The sequence below is a fragment of the Acipenser ruthenus genome, chromosome 35, assembly GCF_902713425.1.
Source record: "Acipenser ruthenus chromosome 35, fAciRut3.2 maternal haplotype, whole genome shotgun sequence".
Classification (NCBI taxonomy): domain Eukaryota; kingdom Metazoa; phylum Chordata; class Actinopteri; order Acipenseriformes; family Acipenseridae; genus Acipenser; species Acipenser ruthenus.
This window is the reverse complement of record NC_081223.1, coordinates 8,768,008-8,787,233: the sequence shown is the minus strand read 5'-3', so window position 1 is coordinate 8,787,233 and position 19,226 is coordinate 8,768,008. Positions and strand designations below refer to the sequence as shown.

At 43.2% G+C, this 19,226-nt stretch overlaps 1 protein-coding gene and 1 gene segment (V, D, J or C); one reads left to right on the top strand and one right to left on the bottom strand.

Moving 5' to 3' along the window:
• Positions 1 to 4,466: 4,466 nt before the first annotated feature.
• LOC131705235 (Ig kappa chain V region K29-213-like) lies at positions 4,467 to 5,344 on the bottom strand. The segment is given in 2 exon segments: positions 4,467 to 5,050; positions 5,219 to 5,344. Coding segments are annotated over 2 exon segments (480 nt in total).
• Positions 5,345 to 6,993: 1,649 nt separating this feature from the next.
• Positions 6,994 to 12,418, top strand: LOC131705366 (zinc finger protein 23-like). Its single transcript, XM_059007798.1, has 3 exons — positions 6,994 to 7,737; positions 9,377 to 9,668; positions 10,928 to 12,418. Exons 2-3 carry the CDS (start codon positions 9,458 to 9,460, stop codon positions 11,677 to 11,679), a joined length of 963 nt encoding a protein of 320 aa, XP_058863781.1. The 5' UTR covers positions 6,994 to 7,737; positions 9,377 to 9,457; the 3' UTR covers positions 11,680 to 12,418.
• The last annotated feature ends 6,808 nt before the right edge of the window (positions 12,419 to 19,226 follow it).

The following is a 19,226-nucleotide window of genomic DNA, read 5'->3' as shown; positions in this document are numbered from 1 at the left end:
TGAGTTTGTACAAACACAGCTATTTCTTTCTCTTCTCTCTTCTCTCAAACAATTCATCTTAGCCACAGCTGTGATTATGTAGCTTTGTTACACAGTATAAATAATTATTAATTGTAAAATATTAAAATCATACCTGCAGGTTAACAGATCCATCATAAACTTTGTGAAATCAAATCCATTCAAGAAGCAAACATTTTGATTTTGCACATTGCTAATGTTGAGTGAAAAGTTTCCAGTTTTTTTCCTGTGGACCCCCTGGACTGTCTCTGAGGACCCCAGGTTAAGAATAGGGGTTCTGATTTTAGGGTTTTACTCGATTTAACCCGATTTCTCCCCTGAAAGCTTATCTCTGCATTAGGGTTAAACCAGAAACCTCCCTGAATAGGCAGGACTGTATATGAATAAACGCATGCTCAGGTGTCTGTGATTCAAATGCAGTGCATACAGAAAGAGCTGGCGCTTGTGACGCTAAGTACATTTTTACCTGATTTCTACCTGAATATTTATTCTTTCTTAATTATTACAAAATCTACCTAATATCACCTTATTTATTCATTAAATAATAATAAAAAAAAAACATTCAACTGAATTAAAAAAAATATATATATTTCACCTGAAAATCAGAACCCCCCACTGCTCTGGATTAAAGAGCATCACTTTATTACTCTCTCTCCCTCTTGTGGTCACAGAGTGTAGTGCAGTCTGTGCTGCTTGCTGTGGAATTGCAATAGGAATCCCTTCCCATGCTGTTGGAATGACACGCTGTATCAATCCATCAATCAATCTTTATTTGATATAGCGCACTTCACAATACATCGTCTCAAGGCAGTGTGTAACAAAGTGTAACAAAACAGTCATTTTTGTTTAGTAATAAATAAATAAATGAATAAATAAATAAAAACAGCCAATAATCATACACGCAATAACAGATAATAAAAATATTCAATATAGAGATAAATTAAAATGCAGTACAGTACAGACAATAATTAACATTAAGATGTGAATGATAGATTATAAAAGTATGTCTTTAATCGGGTTTTAGAAACTGCCACAGTTGGTGCCTCCCTTACAGAAACAGGCAGTCGATTCCATAGTTCAGGGGCCCTAAAACCAAATGCTCTAGCACCTGCATTCTTTAAAAAAATCTGAGGGACAGTCCTGGGATCGCAGTGGTCATCTAGGTATATATGGGATCAAAATATCATTTAGATAGGATTGAGCCAAACCATTTAATGCTTTGTAAGTAATAAGCATGACCTTAAAATCCACCCTGAACCTTACAGGAAGCCAGTGCAGGGCTGCCAATACCAGTGTAATGTGGTCATGTCTTCTACTTCCTGTTCAAACCCTGACAGTAGCGTTTTGCACAAGCTGCAGTCGGGATAACACAGATCTGGGAATACCAGAGAAAGGGGCATTGCAATAATCTAGTCTGGATCGTATGAAAGCATGCATCACCCTCTCTGCATCTTCCATGGAAAGAAAGCGCCTTAGCTTAGCAATATTTCTCAAATGAAAAGGACACTTCAGTTAATTTTTCTAATATGAGGTTCGAATGAGGGATATGGGTTAAAACTTACACCCAGCTCGGCCAATTATGCGCCGCCCGGACGGGGTGGGCTCGAGTCGGCTGGGTAATCCTTGTCTCACCACGCACCAGCGCCTCCTGTGGGTGGCCAGGCGCCTGCGAGTCGGCTGTGCTGTCACCGGACTGTGTTGTCCTCTGAAGCGATAGGTCTGCTTGCTTAGCTGTGGGCTTGCAGTGTGAAAAATAGAGGTCAGCTTGACAGAGCATGAGTCACTGAGGGTTGCAGGGGTGAGACAGGGGCTTCAAAAAACAAAAGGATATTCCAAATTGGGAGAAAAATGGGAGTAAAAATAATTGCCAATTTAGAATTTTTTTTTTAAGTTACACTCAGATTTTTCACTTCAGATCTCAACTTCAATGGAAAGCTGTCAACTTCAAAAACATCTGAATCTGTATTGTTGAATTGATTTTTTGATCCCAATAACATTACCTCTGTTTTATCAGAGTTTAGGAACAGATAGTTCCTTGACATCCATTGCCCAATGTCGGCAAGACAGATAGTAAGGATATTTGCAATTGAGGTGTCACCTTGTTTAAGGGATGAAAATAATTGAGTATCATCTGAATAGCAATGAAAATTGACACCATGTCTACAGATAACATCACCCAAATCTGTAACCTCTATGCTGACACACACACTGATGTGAGTCTGCAGGAATAATTGGGTTGTGGGACAGACAGCTTACAGCAACTCTCAAAGTGGAGAGCAAGGGGAGAATCATTGTGTTTAAAATGCTGGCCTGCTAAAGGGACATTTTAACATTCTTTAATATTCACTGTCAGGGGTGGAAGTTGCAGATGTTGAGATATTAGAGTCAGTGTTTCCCAGCATGCATCACTGTGAGCAGCTCCTTCCTCCAGACACAGACCACACTGTAGTGTTTAGATGACTGGGTGTGAGGAGCCTTGTGTTAACAATGAGAGAACTGGGCTGACTGGGGAGGCAACTGCTGCCTATTTCAATGGTCTGGCTCCCTCTTGTGGTCAGTGTTAATATCTGCAGTGTGTCTCCGGAGGTCAAATGAATGGAAGCTATAGTGCTGCTGACAGTAGTAATCTCCTGCATCTTCAGCCTGGACTCCACTGATGGTCAGCATGAAGTTTGTTCTTGACCTGCTATCAGTGAATGGAGCTGGAGCTCCAGAGACTCGGCTATTCAGTGAAGAGAAGAGGAGTTTAGGAGCTCCTCCGGGTTTCTGCAGATACCAGGCTAGACTGCTGGTAAAACCAGAGCTACTGGATCTGCAGTTCAGAGTGACGCTCCCTCCTATAGAGACAGACTCCACTGTGGGACTCTGAGTCAGGACAATCTGACCGCTGGATTCTGAAAATAAAAACACAGAACATCAACCCACCGAGTCAACAGCCTCGTCCATTAACTGCATTCCACTGTGTGCTGAGGAAGCGCTGATATTAATAATAATTAATAATAATGAGGATTTCTTACCATGAGCAAAGAGTGCCAGTGTGCAGAGGAGGAGCCCCAGTGAAGCCATGTTCTATGTGTGTCTCAGAGACTGTGAAAGGGCTGAACTGTCAGCTTTAAAAACCCTGAGCAATGGAGCAGTGCAGTTATTCTAGCTGTTGTATAGAGCAGTGAGGCAGGCACAGGTATGCAAAGCACCTTCCTTTATACAAATCCTGTCCCAGGCAGTTAGATGAGATCTGAGCCGTGAGCACCAGTGGGGCTTCATAGGGTTGGGCCACTTTTACTGTTTTCTTCTATTTTTACCCCAGTCAATGCTCTCAGTATATCACTGCTGTCTAATCTGTGTGTCTGTCTAAACTGACAATAATGTTTGTGTTTGTGTCATTATTTCAATCCTATTGGGAATTAAAGGGTATGTAGTGCCCTACCCCTGACCCTAGTGTTATACCTTCCCATGTGTTGCTGCTGCTGTACAAGTAATGGACCTGTCATTTTTCTTTTCATTGTTCTCACTTTGACAGCTTCTTACTCTTCTAAATGGAACATCTACTTCACTGTCTTTCACAGGCCTTTCCAAGATGTACCTTGAACTGCTACAAGTGCATTTTCATGATTTCAATCATGCTAATATTTAACAAGCCAGGGGAAAAGGTAGAAAACTCTTGTATTGATTTCTTTATTGATTGATTGATTGATGTGTGTGAAAGGGCGCACACAGTGACTGATCACACTCCATTGCCATGGCAATCCCAGCTCACTGACAAACACATGGCTCTTGTATTGACATGTTGTTTTGAGAAAGATTGGAACAAACCAGCTTTCTTTCATTTGGAATGAGACTGAATTAGTGGGGAGTCTGTGATGTAGGGAATTCAAGTGAATATTATGAATGTGTTCAAAATATGCATGACATGTGACAGTGATATGAATGAAGAATTGTACATTTCAGTAAATACATTTTTATTTGTATTCACATTTCACCTATTATACACACACACATAATCAGTGATCAGAATTTTCTCTCATCTAAAACGGCATCAATGTCAATATCTTAACTGTCAAGAGGATGTATGCGGCCTCGCAAGATATGCTGACGCCGAAAAACTGTTAAAATCAGCATGAAAGAGAAGCAGCAACAGCTGCCGAGCTGTCTGGAAATGTGATTCTACGAATAGATTACACCCACTCAAAGGTATGGATACATTTTAAACAACAACTAAGCCTTGTGTTAGAACTATCTGACCTGGTGCAACTAGTGTCAATGTAGTAATGTGTACAATTAAAGTTAGTAAGACTTACACTATAACTAAGCTAAGTAAGAACTTACACACAGCTGGTGCAACCCAGCCCAGGATTCATGGAATCTTCATATGAGAATCAGATATGAAAAACATGAGTTACATTTTTACAATTCTTGGAATAACTGAACGATGTTTCAGAATTTAGAATAGATGGTATCATCACTACATTACTAGATGACCCTGTAGTCACAACAAAATCAGTTTGTTTAAATAGACTAATATTGAATCCATACCTACATGTAACTGTGTGTTGTTATTGAGCTCAGTGTGTTTGTGTGCAGTTGAGCTCCTCCACAGGCCGTGTCCCGTTTCATTGCCTTCACCCTCAGCACCTGCAGTAGGTCCCAGCTGCAGCAGTGCAGTCGCTGTGCAGTCCTGCTGAGGGAGGTTTTTGTACGGGTGTGTAGCACTGTGTGAACACCCAGCTACTGCTGGGGTAGTGTAAACTCTGACAGTAGTAATCTCCTGCATCTTCAGCCTGGACTCCACTGATGGTCAGAGTGAAGTCAGTCCCAGATCCACTGCCACTGAAACGAGTTGGGATCCCAGAATGAAGGGTACTTGCAGCATAGATCAGGAGTTTGGGAGCTTCTCCAGATTTCTGTTGGTACCAGGCTAGGTAGCTATTACCATACACTGCGCTGCTGACTTTACAGCTCAGAGCGACTGTGTCTCCTGGGAGAACAGATTTCACTGCTGGAGTCTGAGTCACAGTATACTGTCCACTGGATTCTGAAAATAATAAATAATAATATAGAACATTATAGTAAGTGATTGAAATAAATGATAAAACAGATTACATTTCAAGACTTTTGCATTTGATTTCATTCAGTTTGTCTGGTATTTAGAATTGTCCCACAAATAGATTTTGTTTTAAATGTTTTTCTAAATGATTCTTACCCTGAGTGCAGATGACAAGTGCCCAGATGAAGATGCTGATAAAAGTCATTGTTGTTGTGGATTCTGTTGCCATGAAGGGCAGCTCTCAATCATGAAGTGTTAAACTCACAGGGCTATAAACACTCCCAGAGCACTGAAGCATGTGCTGCCAATGCAAAGTGTCTTTTCTATGCAAATTGTCTTCCTTGGCACAGCAGCCACTTATAGCCAAGCAGTGCTCTTAAGATTAAACTCATTTTCAGCTGATGCAGTTTCTTTGCCTTTCAGAAAAACAGAAAAAATAAGTCTTCTCTATCAAGCACAAATAAAAAGAAATAGCTTATAGTTTAGTTTATGTTGAGTTTGTACAAACACAGCTATTTCTTTCTCTTCTCTCTTCTCTCAAACAATTCATCTTAGCCACAGCTGTGATTATGTAGCTTTGTTACACAGTGTAAATAATTATTAATTGTAAAATATTAAAATCAGAGCTGCAGGTTAACAGATCCATAATAAACTTTGTGAAATCAAATCCACTCAAAAGGCAAACATTTTGATTTTGCACATTGCTAATGTTGAGTGAAATGTTTCCAGTTTTTTCCTGTGGACCCCCTGGACTGTCTCTGAGGACCCCAGGTTTAGAACCACTGCTCTGGATTAAAGAGCATCAGTTTATTACTCTCTCTCTCTCCCTCTTGTGGTCACAGAGTGTAGTGCAGTTACTTCTTGTTTGGTGTTTTGACGAAACATTGACCAGAGTCCCTGCAATGGGGTCCAGTATGGGTGGTTTCATGGTGTAAAGGCTAGCACTCTGAATCCAGTGAGCTGAGTTCAAATCTCGGTGCATTCGTGTTATATTTGTCTCACAGAAACAATTTATACTCTGGTTTTGGTTTAAATAACTAATGTTTTAAAATCTGGTTTAGTGTCTGTCATAGTAACTAATATTAGTACATACACTACTGATACTGCAGATTCCACCCTCGCCCCGCAGTGGAGGAGCGACCTTCCTACGGATGTCAGGACCGCCCAGTCCCTGACCACCTTCCGGCACCTCCTCAAGACACACCTCTTCAGACAGGACCTGTAAAACTCAACTCTCCCCTTCTGGACAATATAGCACTCTGCCTTTAATGCACTTTAACTTGCACTTATCTGCTCCCTATTTTACTGTATTTAATCCTGCACTGAACCCAATCTGTAGTATCTTGTATTTCACTTGCACTCGTATCTAACCCTGATGTATCTATCAACACTGTTATCTGCTCTTGAACTGCCCCGATATCAAATCGTACTGGGTTTTGTATTTGATCATATATTCTGCAGTGTCGTGTCGTGTAACGCATATGATCCCGTGGTTGTCCGGAGGCCGGTACTAAACCAGTACACAATTTAATAGTTGCTGTCAAAAGCACGCTCTTGGAAATGTTAACTCGCTGCGCTGTCCGCTGCTTTCTGATGATGTAAAATCCTCAGCAGCTTTCAAACCCCACGCGCGCAGCAGCAGCGACTTTGGAATTGAGCGCGCGCATGAGAACGCAGAGACATTCGAAACTGGCGCCATTTCGGATCTCGCGCAGTGTCTGCATCGCATCAAACACAGCGCTGAAAGAGACAACATGGCGAACACGGGCATCCAGTTTCATAATCGCCTCGACAGGGAGGCCAGCCAATCAGGCTCACATGCTGGTGATAGAGTGTTTCTACAGCCAATAATACGCGATGACTCCAACCAGACCCGCCTTCTGCTAGTGACGCTTTAATTTCAGTACAGGAAATAGAGAGTTTTGTTTTGTTTATGTGTGGAGAGGTGGTTGCAGTCAGTGATGATTTTACAACACGCTGTCTCCTGCTGTTTAAAGGATTTAGGCTGGGATGAAATGTTTTCTAATAATTAGTGATTTTTGTGTTTGTTTATTACCTGCACGGAGTTCCGTGAAAAGGAAAGCATCCCTTTTCTGTGTTGAATTTCACACACAGAGCGGAGCGCGTCAGTCGCAGCTACAGACAAGTCGAGCTTTTCAATGAGATGATTTACTGAGAAACAAACGCGTTGAAGCTCCAGCAGAGCTCTGCGCGATTCTGAAAGACCAAAGTAAAGTTACTCCTTGCAAAGCATGTTGTTTGTGTTCTTTCTTTATCACACCAGAAGAAGTGATGAATATATTTGAATGGGAAGGCTACAGTACAAAATAAATATTAATAAATAAAAACCGCGGTGTTTCTGATTGAAAAGAGGTTTCCGCTAGACCAGTGTGAAACTCAAACCAGTGAAGATGGACGCGTCAGCGTGTCCGTGTCGCTCTTTCAAGACGAGCTCGCCTCTACCATCGAGCACGCAGTGAAAGCGGCTCTACACACCGTCTTGTGTGCGATTACTAAAGCTGTCGGCAGCAAATTCACTGAATTCAGAGTGGAAATGGAACAAAAAGGAGAAAGAGAATGAAAGTCTGAAGCTGAGATTGGAAATATCAGAGAGCGAGCTGAAAGCAGTACGAGGCTGTATAAACGCGACACTAAACAACCTTTACTATTTCAAGGTAAGATTGATTTTATTGTGTGGTATTGCTTGGTCAATCCAGCACCTTAAGTGTTTGATTATTATAAGCGTTGTTAATAACACAGTTCTGTCCTAATATTGACTATAACGAGTCTAATCAAGACATTGTATTATTTTATATATTTAAATAGTTAGTCTAGAAATTAATAAAGTACTAGATTGGTAAATCTAATTTAAGAGCCTTCAATGGTATCCTTCTGGTAAAGTGATGTCTTGTATAGAGTCCCACTGAGACAGTCACAGACCATATTGCAGAGGGTTAGAATAATGATTTGTGATTTAATATCAGCATACAGGCAGCAGCACATCGGGTTTCAGTGTTTGATTGAACTGTTTGACTGCGAATCTATTTTTAGATAAATGGTTTTATTGTATTCCGCTCCAGTGCTGTTGAGTTTGTCTTTGGTACAGTCGCGGCTCATTCGCTGCTCGTTCTTTTGCTTTAGTCCTGTTTCCTTCTTGTTCCACACACACACATTTACACGATCTTTCCAGACCTCACTGTGTGAATAAAGGGGCGGCAGCAGCACCCTGCCTGCACCAATCCGCTGTAAGATTTTGGACCCGAGTGGTTCCACAAGTTCAATTAAAGGTTGAAGTTGGAGGAAGTAAATACAACACAGTAAGGTGTCAACTGAATTGTATCATTTTATTGAATCTCTAGATTGAGTCTCTAAATAAAGTACTTTGTTCAGCTGATGGTAAACAGAATTAGGAACCGATCGCTCATATTGCTTATAAACATTTACTAATCCAGGTTATTATTTAAGAGCAGAGATGAGTTTGCACAGGACACATACAATAGGGAGAGCCACACCATTGCAAATGTATTTTAATACTACAAGGGATGTTATTGGATTTATATCTACAGGTCATGTGACGTTGCTCAAGTAAGCTTCCAGTGTTGTTGCTAATGATTATTACACAGGTGGAGTTTGTACCAAAAACATATTGCTGCACTTTAAAAAGTCTGAGTTGTGTAAATCACGTGTTTAAATGAAACTGCTTTGAGAATAAGCAGGCTATCCTGCTGCAGTCGCTTGTCTGCTCATTGTATTTGACACATTGAAACTTGTATTCTGCGTTGACCGTTTCCTTCAAAACCGTTCTCACAATACAGGATCAGGTAACAAAAAGACATTCCTCAGACACTTTGCTAAGACTGCAAGTCTCCAGGCTTGGTTTCTAAGCATGTTTGCAGTAGAGAAATGGATGTTTGCATTAGAACAATGCAAAGGCAGAACGGCGGTCATGATGGTGATTGACAGGGAGGTAGAAGTGGATGCAATGCTCCAGTGTGAGGCTACAGGAGGTGAGAAAGCCCAGCAGCGCTGAGTCTTGTTTTGTACAGGACGTAGAATAAAAAGATGTTCATATGAAAATGCCTTTTCCTTCACTTTGTTCATAGGAACACAAACACAGCGTTAACCGATAATTCCAATGTAGAATAACAGGAATGGTATCAATGCCATCATGTACCTAAACCACCAAACTATTATACTGGCTCAACCCTATACGAAATAACTGAGGAACAGTAACTTTAAATCCCTGATCAAAGCAACTAACAAACCTAGCTAGTAAGTAAGAGATCTAATTGTATACAGTTTTGTTTCCCACAGATCCCATGGAGAGCCATGCTATCCCTGAATCTAAAGGACAGGAGGGGCCAAAGATAGAAGCAGGAGTGCTGTGCAAGTCTAATGCAGGTTACAGAGCTGGCATGTGTTAAAGATGAAGAGGTCCCTCAACAGGAATGTGTTCCTATTAAAGAGGAGTTCATAGAGCATGAATGTGTCCCCATCGCAGAGGAACTTCCTCGTGAAAATCATGTCTGTACACTTGAGGAGAACAACAAGCTGGGATCCAACCTGTGTGATGACTCTCCATCTGAATGTGAACTGGGATTCAGAGGTAATCCTACAAAACAAGCAGCATTGAGCTGCCTGTTCATCCTGCAGAAACTGGTACTGAACACCAGCAGTGTGCTTGAGATTCATATTTTAACCAAGGGGAGCTGCCCAACCACTATGTCAACAAGGACATCACTGTGCTTGCTCCTGAGGCACCTGCTAGATGTGCAGCCGCTGCCACGCCTCTTTAGAATGCTGTGAGATCAGCGGTGTCCAATCACGCTCCTGGAGGCCATTCCACTCCACATTGAACAGGTTCAGTTGTATAAAGTGATACTCCTGTGCCTGGATGGACACCCCTGTGTTAGATCTTTGACTTTCCTCATTCCTGGTTGGCTGTTTGCAGTTCTGCTCCCACAGATTTACAGAGCTGCAGGGATCACATGTCCCATCACTGGGTGATGCCAAATCCAGTTGGGTTCCTCAGCGTCACCAGAAGAAACATTTCAGTAGAGAATTTTTGTGGAGAATGTATGCAGCAGGATCGCCAAAATGAGAGTCTTATTTTATTTCTTACACTCTATTCAAATACAATATCATTTTTAAAAGCTCATCTCACGAGGACTGTAATGTTTGCTCGCAACGCCACATTTCACTTTTGTTTGTCTCACATTAAGCATTGCTGTGTTATTATTGTCACAGTACAGTAAGTACGTGTGTGGAGGTGTTCTGTACAGCAGACCAGCGAATCAGTTTCAGCTGGGAGGGGATTCTGGGAATCATAGTTTTACCGTATCTTTGCTCTACAGATATTTTACACAAGAAAGTTTGATTAATAAAAAATGAGTTGTGGAAAAACCAAACCCCTCCAGCCCTACATAGTTCTGCATGTCGTGTGTCTTCAATACAGCTAGAATAAAAAGACACGGTGCAGTGTGTTTGATTGCAAATGGAATTTCTATATGAATTATTAATTATCAAAAAAAAAATTATATATATATATATATATATATATTAGATAAAATGCAGTACTATCAAAATGCAGGTACTAAATAGGATTTATCATGATGCTCTGTTGGCTCGATTAAAAATATTCCAACTTAAACATTAAAAAAAGCATGTTGTTTTTCATTTTCCACTTGGCTGACATGTTGACATCATTCTTGCTGTGACTGAAACTTGCGGGACACTAACTGGTAAATGAATCCGCCTCATCTCAAGCAACCAATCACTGAACTGCTCATTCACTTGTGTTCAGAACAGTGCATGTGGAAGAATGCTGTACAATAACCTTTGTCTCTCTTCTCTTTCTTTCTTTAGCTTCTAAAGTAGATGAAGGAGAACACGACTCCACTCTATCACCCCAGTGCAAAAACTCTTCTAGAGGCAAACCACAGTGCAAGAAACACAGAGAAACGACACCCCAAGAAGAATATGTGAACACATTGAGAACTCACTCAGTTACAATCCCTTCCTTACAAGACAGACACCCACTTACTGTGGAGAGTACAGAGACGCCACATTCTGTGTGTTTTAACAATTCTGAAACCCAGGGCAAGTTGAAGACCTTGCCTCATTCTATTAAAGGTGGGAAGAGTTCCTGTCAATTAGACGCTCCTGAAACTCACAAGGGAAATCCCACAGGAGGGACTATGTTTTCCTGGGCTGATTGTAGGAAGAGTTTCAATCATATATCACTGCTTAAAGGAGACCAGCGCATTCACACAGGAGAGAAACCTTCTCACATACAGACCAGTGATAAGAGTTTCACACAGTTAGGAAATCTTCATTCACACCAGCACATTCACATAAGAGAGAAACCTTATCACTGTACTGAGTGTGGGAAGAGATTAAGTAATTTAGGAAATCTTAAAATCCACCAGCGCATTCACACAGGAGAGAAACCTTATCACTGTTCTGAGTGTGGGAAGATATTCAGTGACTTAGGATCCCTTAAAAGGCACCAGCGCATTCACACAGGAGAGAAACGTTATCACTGTGCTGTTTGTGGGAAGAGATTCAGTCAGTTAGGAAACCGCACAAGACACCATAACATTCAAACATATGTGTAATCCTATCCCTGCACTTAGTGTGAAGAAGTTTAGTCAGTTGCAGGCTCTTACAGGACTTGAGAACATTCTCAGAAATGCAGACACTTGGGGACGCCTAAACAACAGGAGTGCATTCGACTAAATACAGAAATATTAACTGAAAACAAAAGAATAAACTTGCTTGATAAATAGGGTCACCCCTAATCACAATCTGTTCAGATCAAAAACTCACCAAAATCTGTGTTCATCATGTTGTTGAGCATTCTGATTGTGTTACATCACATTAGTAATATATTAAAAAGATTGTTATCATGAGTGCAAGTTTCTCTTTTTTTCCTCCTGCATTGCTCAGCCTCTTGCAGTGTGTTGTGTGGAATCTTCCCTGATACCATGGTGAATCTGCGGTACCTCAAGACGCAGCACAGTATACCACAGTTATCATGCGGGCAGCTTGAAGTGTAAAATCAATACTGTTTCCAGCAGGGTGCGCCAGAGAGCTTTTAGCACTTTAATGGGCTGCATACCATTGCTTCTTAACAAGGTGATTTCTGCTCCCGATGTGTTGAATACTCCCCTCTCTCTCTGGGGGACTCTATTAAACAAACAGGCATGAGGTATTTAGAAATCACAGCTTTATTACATCAGCTTAGATTCTCTCGTGTACCAGTTCTCTGTGCATGGAAACAACATTTTCATGAGCCATCTGCAAAAACAGCACAAGAACTTTACACATGGCTAATTTATATAGCAACCCCCACCTTTCCCCTTCATTTACATGACGTTGTGTGAAAGCCGGGTTTTCTCAAGTAAAATAAACTGAGTGAATGGAAACCCGAAAAAGCATTTTGCACAAGACATTTTTATTAAGCAATTCCAGTGGTTTGCAGAAGTATTCACCCCCCTGCAAAGTTTTCACATTTTGTTGGCACCTGAGCGTACTCCACGACGCTTTCAAATTAGACTTTACATGTAGAATCTACACAAACTACTCCACATTGATAAAGTTAAAGGTCACAAAATTAGTGAAATAGTTTTAGCCTGTATGTACTCAAAGTGGTTTAACTTGTAGATAATTACATTCAGGCATATAAAGACTTTCAAGCTGCAACTCACATAGTGAACCAACAAAGCAACCATGAAGACCAAGGAGCTTTCGAAACAAGTCAGGGATAAAGTGGTAGAGAGGCACAGAGAAGGGTACAAGAACATTTCAAAGGCTCTGATTATCCCTCTCAGCACAGTGAAGGCCATCATTAAGAAGTGGAAGATGCATCATACCACCCAGACACTACCCAGATCAGGTCGCCCTCCCAAACTGAGCAGCTGGACAAGCAGGAAACTGGTTCGGGATGTCACTGAAGCCACCAATGACCTTGAGAGATCTGCAAAGTTCTGTGTCTAAGGTGGGAGTCAGCATTCACACATCAACAATAAGCCAGTCCCTACACAAAGCTGGCCTGTATGGATGGGTGGCAAGAAAGAAGCCATTACTCAAAAAGCAATTGAACTACTGGTGACACATTTGCTTTTTATATTTCCATATTTCAGCACATGCATCAGTGATGTGATATCCATCAAAGTTCCTTTGAAATGCACAATCAGGTGTTCAGTGGGAGCAGTGGTTACGCTTCATTTGAAGTGCTGCTTGTTTAGTCTAGTAACTGTTAGCAACGAGCTCATTAAAACTATCAAACATTGTTCATTGTGTTCTTAATGGTTGGTTAATTAAAAAGTAACCTATTTATGTACTAATAATGTCATATTACTGAAATTGGGAGAGGTTTGTTTAAAGGAACTATTGAAGCTAGTACTGTATTAATGTTTAGCAGTGAGATCAGGTTTAGTTTTATTACCGTATACTCACTAGGAATTGACGCATGCGCTTATACTTGAGTATGTGCTGTTTTCTGTGCAGGTGCAGTTACTCCTTTGGTTTCACATAGAAGCTTATGCTCCTGCATTTGAGTGTAATGCAAGGTGTGGAGGCTCACATGTTCATATATTGCATTACAAGTTAAACACCATATTTATTCTTTCTCTTTGAATTCCAAATGTTGTAAGACGGATAAGGGTGTCTGCTAAGAAATAAATAAATAATAATCTTTTTAGCTTGTAATAATATAATAATAATATCTTTATTTTTATATAGCACCTTTCATAGTTGACCACCATCTCACAGTGCTTCACAGAGGTAGGCTGTGAACTGTGCATTATATGCAGAGTCACTTACAATAGGGCATTGATTTAATAATATAAGAAAAGTTATGAACAAAATCAGGGAATTTAATGCATCAATACTTTTCTAGTAGCTGACTGATCCCTGGCTTTCATCTAGTTGACTTTTAAAGACAGCCTAATGACTCTGCAGCAGCACCATTCTAGTGACCCATTTCAAACACTCCCAACTCTGTGAGAAGTGTCTCCTCTAATCCTTCTTTGTTCCAGGCTAAATAGATTCAGTTCCCTTGTCTGTTGATTGTCTGTTAACTCCACTGCAAGGGATGTTGCCCAGTCGGAGGAGCACGTCAACCCGAGCCCTTTTTGACTCTGGGTGTAATAATAAATGTGTCAATTAGCAGACGCTGTTATCCAAAGCAACTACACAGACTAGGGAATTAACTATACACCAACAATTTCTGCTGCAGAGTCACTTCCAATAGGACCTCGGTTTTACATCTCATCCGAAGGACGGAGCACAAGGAGGTTAAGTAACTTACTGTGAGAAGATGTGTCTCCTAACCTCTGTCCTAAGTCTGTCTCCACTCAGTTTATAACTGTGTACTCTAGTCCTGGTTTCTCTACTGTGCTTGAAAGAGTGACTACAGTTAACTCCAACTTTTTAAAACCTTTTTAGTCTCCTCTAGTCTTTTTTTTGTTCAAGACTGAATTGATTTAGTTCCCTCAACTGTTCTCTCAGCATATTTAGGGTTGGTTGAGTGTACAAGGAAAACAACTGACTCTGGAGAGGAGTTACCAATCAATGCCAGCACACTGGAGATCCAGAATTCAGAACACAGAACCAGGGAGGACATTTGGCCCATCAGTGCAGCAGCTGATTGATCTCAAACCTGTTAAGTCGGGTCTCAAAGGATCCCAGCCCTAACAACATGACTTGGTAACCCATTCCATCCCCTCACCACACTCTATGAGAAGGTGTCTACTACCCTCTGTCCTATGGCTATCCACACTTAATTTCCAACAGTGCCCTCTGACCCTGGTGTCAGTGCTATGCTTGAGGTATTAGTTTGGGTTAACTTTGTCAACACCTTTCAAGTTTTTAAAGACTTCAGTCAAGTCCGCCTAATTGTTCTGTGTTCAAGCTAAACAAATTCAGTACCCTCTTCACAGCTCGTTCCTTTAGGCCCCGGGATTAGTCTTCACCTTTATGATTGCATCCCTGTTGCTGGTAGAAATGAGTCTATCACAACACCAAGGTCTTTCTCTCACACTGTGGCAATGTGCCCCGTCCCTGTGTGCATTTGTATGCGTGCGTGTGTAAATGTTGGTGTATAGATTGGTACACGGGATATAAACGGGTCTGTGTTTCACGTGTGTTTAAAGTGTATAATTATATTTAGGCACGAGGATGGCACATCACTTCACGTGCAGATAAAATGTGTATAATGTGTGGCACGGGGTTGCACGTAATGAATTCACGTGCTGGGATTCAAGTGAGTAATTAATTAGTAATTGAATCCCAGCACAATAGTATATATAGACGCACATTTCTTGCACTCAGGGTTGGGTGTTCGGAAGAGGAGAAGGGGTGAGAGAGAGAGAGAGAGGAGTAATTAAGATCGCAAAAGTAAAGAGAAGTGTTTTGTTTGTACTCACCGTGTTTGTTTGTCTCTCCGTGCACCGTTTGTTTAGTGTTAATCCGTTTTGTCTGTCTGTTTATTTTGGCTATAGTGCCGTGTCCTGTTTTTGTGCTGTTTGAAACCTTTTATTTTGTTAATAAACGCTGAGTGCAGCCATTGCACTCAGCTCATCATCAACCACTGTCTGTCTGTTTACTCCCTGCTTCTGGTCTGACGCCACCCACTCTGGCCGTCTTTGTGACACGTGGTGTCATCGTGGGATAGCCGCGCCTCCAAGCGTCAGACCAGGAGGGGTCTGGATTAAAAAAAAAAAAAAAAAAAAAAAAAAAAAAAAAAAGGATTACAAATATTGTTTTTGGGGGAAAAAAAAAAAAAAAAAGAAGAGAAAAAGTCAATGGCAGAAGACGCCATCAAACTGCGGGGCTGGTTGCTGGAGAATGCTGGGCTGGAGGCCCAGTCTCTGCCCATAGTCGTCCGGGCCCTGTGGATGATGGACAGTGAGAGATGGGAGGTCTATCAGGAGGAACACACCCCAAACACCTTGGAGGAAGGTGTGGAGTTTGTCCTCAGCTACCTGGAGGCAACCATAAATGGAACAGCAGCCCGGGTAGCAGGACCACCAGCAGAGGAGTACCTGCTGTCCCCATCTCCACCAGCAGAGGGTGAGTACCTGCTGTCCCCATCTCCACCAGCAGAGGGTGAATGCCTGCTGGTTTTGCCTTCACAGCCCAAATGGGAGGAGCCCGAACGTCCTACGCCTGAGTGGGAGGAGCCCGAACGTCCTACGCCTGAGTGGGAGGAGCCCGAACGTCCTACGCCTGAGTGGGAGGAGCCCGAACGTCCTACGCCTGAGTGGGGGGAGCCCGAACGTCCTAAGCCCAAGAGGGGGGAGTCGGTGCGTCCACAGCCCAAAAGGGAGGAGTCGGTGCGTCCACAGCCCAAAAGGGAGGAGTCGGTGCGTCCACAGCCCAAAAGGGAGGAGTCGGTGCGTCCACAGCCCAAAGGGAGGCAAGTCGGGGCTTCCACAGCCCTGGGACCCAAGCCACCAGCAGAGGGAAAATGCCTGCTGGTTCAGCCCCAAGAGCCGGAAGGGGAGGGGTTACAGGCTCAACCCCCTGAAAATTTTTGGGGGGGGAGAAGGGCAGGATGCTGGTGTCCCCCAGCAGCCTCTCGCTATGCTGCTGAAGGCAGCACGGCGTGCACATGCCCAGCCGCCACGGCAGAGGGAGCCAGCACCGCCAGGAGCAGAGGAGCTGGAGCTGCCTCTGCCTCCACCACCTCCAGGAGCAGAGGAGCAGGAGCTGCCTCTGCCTCCACCACCTCCAGGAGCAGAGGAGCAGGAGCTGCCTCTGCCTCCACCACCTCCAGGAGCAGAGGAGCAGGAGCTGCCTCTGCCTCCGCCACCACCACCGCAAGGAGCAGAGGAGCAGGAGCTGCCTCTGCCTCCACCACCTCCAGGAGCAGAGGAGCAGGAGCTGCCTCTGCCTCCGCCACCACCACCGCAAGGAGCAGAGGAGCAGGAGCTGTCTCTGCCTCCGCCACCACCACCGCCAGGAGCAGAGGAGCTGGAGCTGCCTCTGCCTCCGCCACCGCCCGGAGCAGAGGAGCAGGAGCTGCCTCTGCTGCCCGTACCTCCGCAGGGAGTACGGTGGCCGGAGCCCCAGAAAGGGGAGCTGCCGGCCACGAAGAAGGGGGAGGAGGTCTGGAGACCACTTTCCCCAGCAGCAGTTTCGCTGCAGGAGTTCTTGTGGCCGGAGCCCCACAGGAGGGAGCTGCCGGCTACGAAGAAGGGGGAGGTCGGGGGACCACCTGCCCCCGCAGCTTTTTCGCTGCAGGACGGGACCAGCATGCTGTCAGCCGTGCCACTACCGGCAGGGGAGCTGACAGCATTTCCAGCCATGGGCCCACTGAAGCCTCCCTTCCCAGCCCGAGACTTTGTCCTGGACTGCTGGGTTTTTAAGGGGGGAGGTGGCCGTTGAGGCCATGTGTGCTGCGCACAAGGGGGGGTATATGTGGCAATGTGCCCCGTCCCTGTGTGCATTTGTATGCGTGCGTGTGTAAATGTTGGTGTATAGATTGGTACACGGGATATAAACGGGTCTGTGTTTCACGTGTGTTTAAAGTATATAATTATATTTAGGCACGAGGATGGCACATCACTTCACGTGCAGATAAAATGTGTATAATGTGTGGCACGGGGTTGCACGTAATGAATTCACGTGCTGGGATTCAAGTGAGTAATTAATTAGTAATTGAATCCCAGCACAATAGTATATATAGACGCACATTTCTTGCACTCAGGGTTGGGTGTTCGGAAGAGGAGAACGGGTGAGAGAGAGAGAGGAGTAATTAAGATCGCAAAAGTAAAGAGAAGTGTTTTGTTTGTACTCACCGTGTTTGTTTGTCTCTCCGTGCACCGTTTGTTTAGTGTTAATCCGTTTTGTCTGTTTGTTTATTTTGGCTATAGTGCCGTGTCCTGTTTTTGTGCTGTTTGAAACCTTTTATTTTGTTAATAAATGCTGAGTGCAGCCATTGCACTCAGCTCATCATCAACCACTGTCTGTCTGTTTACTCCCTGCTTCTGGTCTGACGCCACCCACTCTGGCCGTCTTTGTGACACACACCCACTGTGTATTTCAATCCTACTTTTTTCCTTCTAAAAAGAGACTTGGTAATACATTTGTGAAATGTTTCAATAAGAAACATGCACTCCACACCGTACAGCAGCTGACTGATTTGCTAATGAAAGAAGCAGCTCAACCACAACACCTGGTATAATGAACATGTTTGTGAGCCAGGTGTTTGCAGTACTGTACTGTAGATATGAAATTCCAGAGAATGCTTCATTTTGCATGACTGATAACTAATCATTCTATTGCCTTTAATACTGTATATGGGGCCACCTGTCTGCACCTGCTGATCCCAGCACTGATCCTGCTCTGTGTTAAGAGAACAATGGAGATCACTGACACTGTGTCAATAGATTTGGATCATAGGGTATAGAGGAAATAGTTTTCAAGTGAAGTATGGAAATTTGGAAGAGGAGGGCATCACACAGTATCACAGTGTAGAGAAAGAAAGGGTCCTTGATGAGGGTTTAGTGGTGAAGGAGTGCATTTGCCTGGGAGAGGGTATAAAACAGAGCAGGGTGGAGGGACCAGAGCAGCTGAAGAGTGGAAAAGCAGCATCAGCACCTTGTCAAGATGAAACCCTGGACTACAAGAGACATTCTCCTCTCGGTCCTGACAGCATGTCTTCTGTCAGGGGCTGGTAAGACTGCCTTTCTCCTGAGTAACATGGGGAGGGAGGGAGGGATTGCATTGATTGCCTTCAACCTAAAATAAATGGGGGAAGAGATGTCATTGACTGACTTTCATCAGAATAACAGAAGGGTAGGGAGATAGCAGACAGTCTTCCATGAGATAACATAGTGGAGAAGGCAGGCTTTTCCTCAATGCTGCATCATTGAATAATCAACTTACCATAAGAATATCCTTCTTTGTTCTTAATTTGTACATTGCCATTTAAAAGAATGATTCCACCCCCTCCATTTCCTCTGTGTGCAGATGCAAGGAGCCTCCTTGACGACTCTGAAGAGCTGGGAGATGATGATTACCAGGCCAGCAAGAGAGAACTGGGTAAGATCCATTCTTCCAGAACTCAATCCTATATTCTCAACACAGAGGTTTGTCTACTTGTCTTGGGGATTGATTTGATGAGCCTGTACTCCACTAGAATAAGACACAGCAT

What these genes read in the sequence shown, in the direction of transcription:
- LOC131705366 (XM_059007798.1), top strand. Translation starts at nt 9,458, where the DNA reads ATGCAGGTTACAGAGCTGGCATGTGTTAAAGATGAAGAGGTCCCTCAA. An exon ending in ATGTGAACTGGGATTCAGAG is followed by an intron (nt 9,669 to 10,927) that starts GTAATCCTACAA and finishes TTCTTTCTTTAG; the next exon opens with CTTCTAAAGTAGATGAAGGA.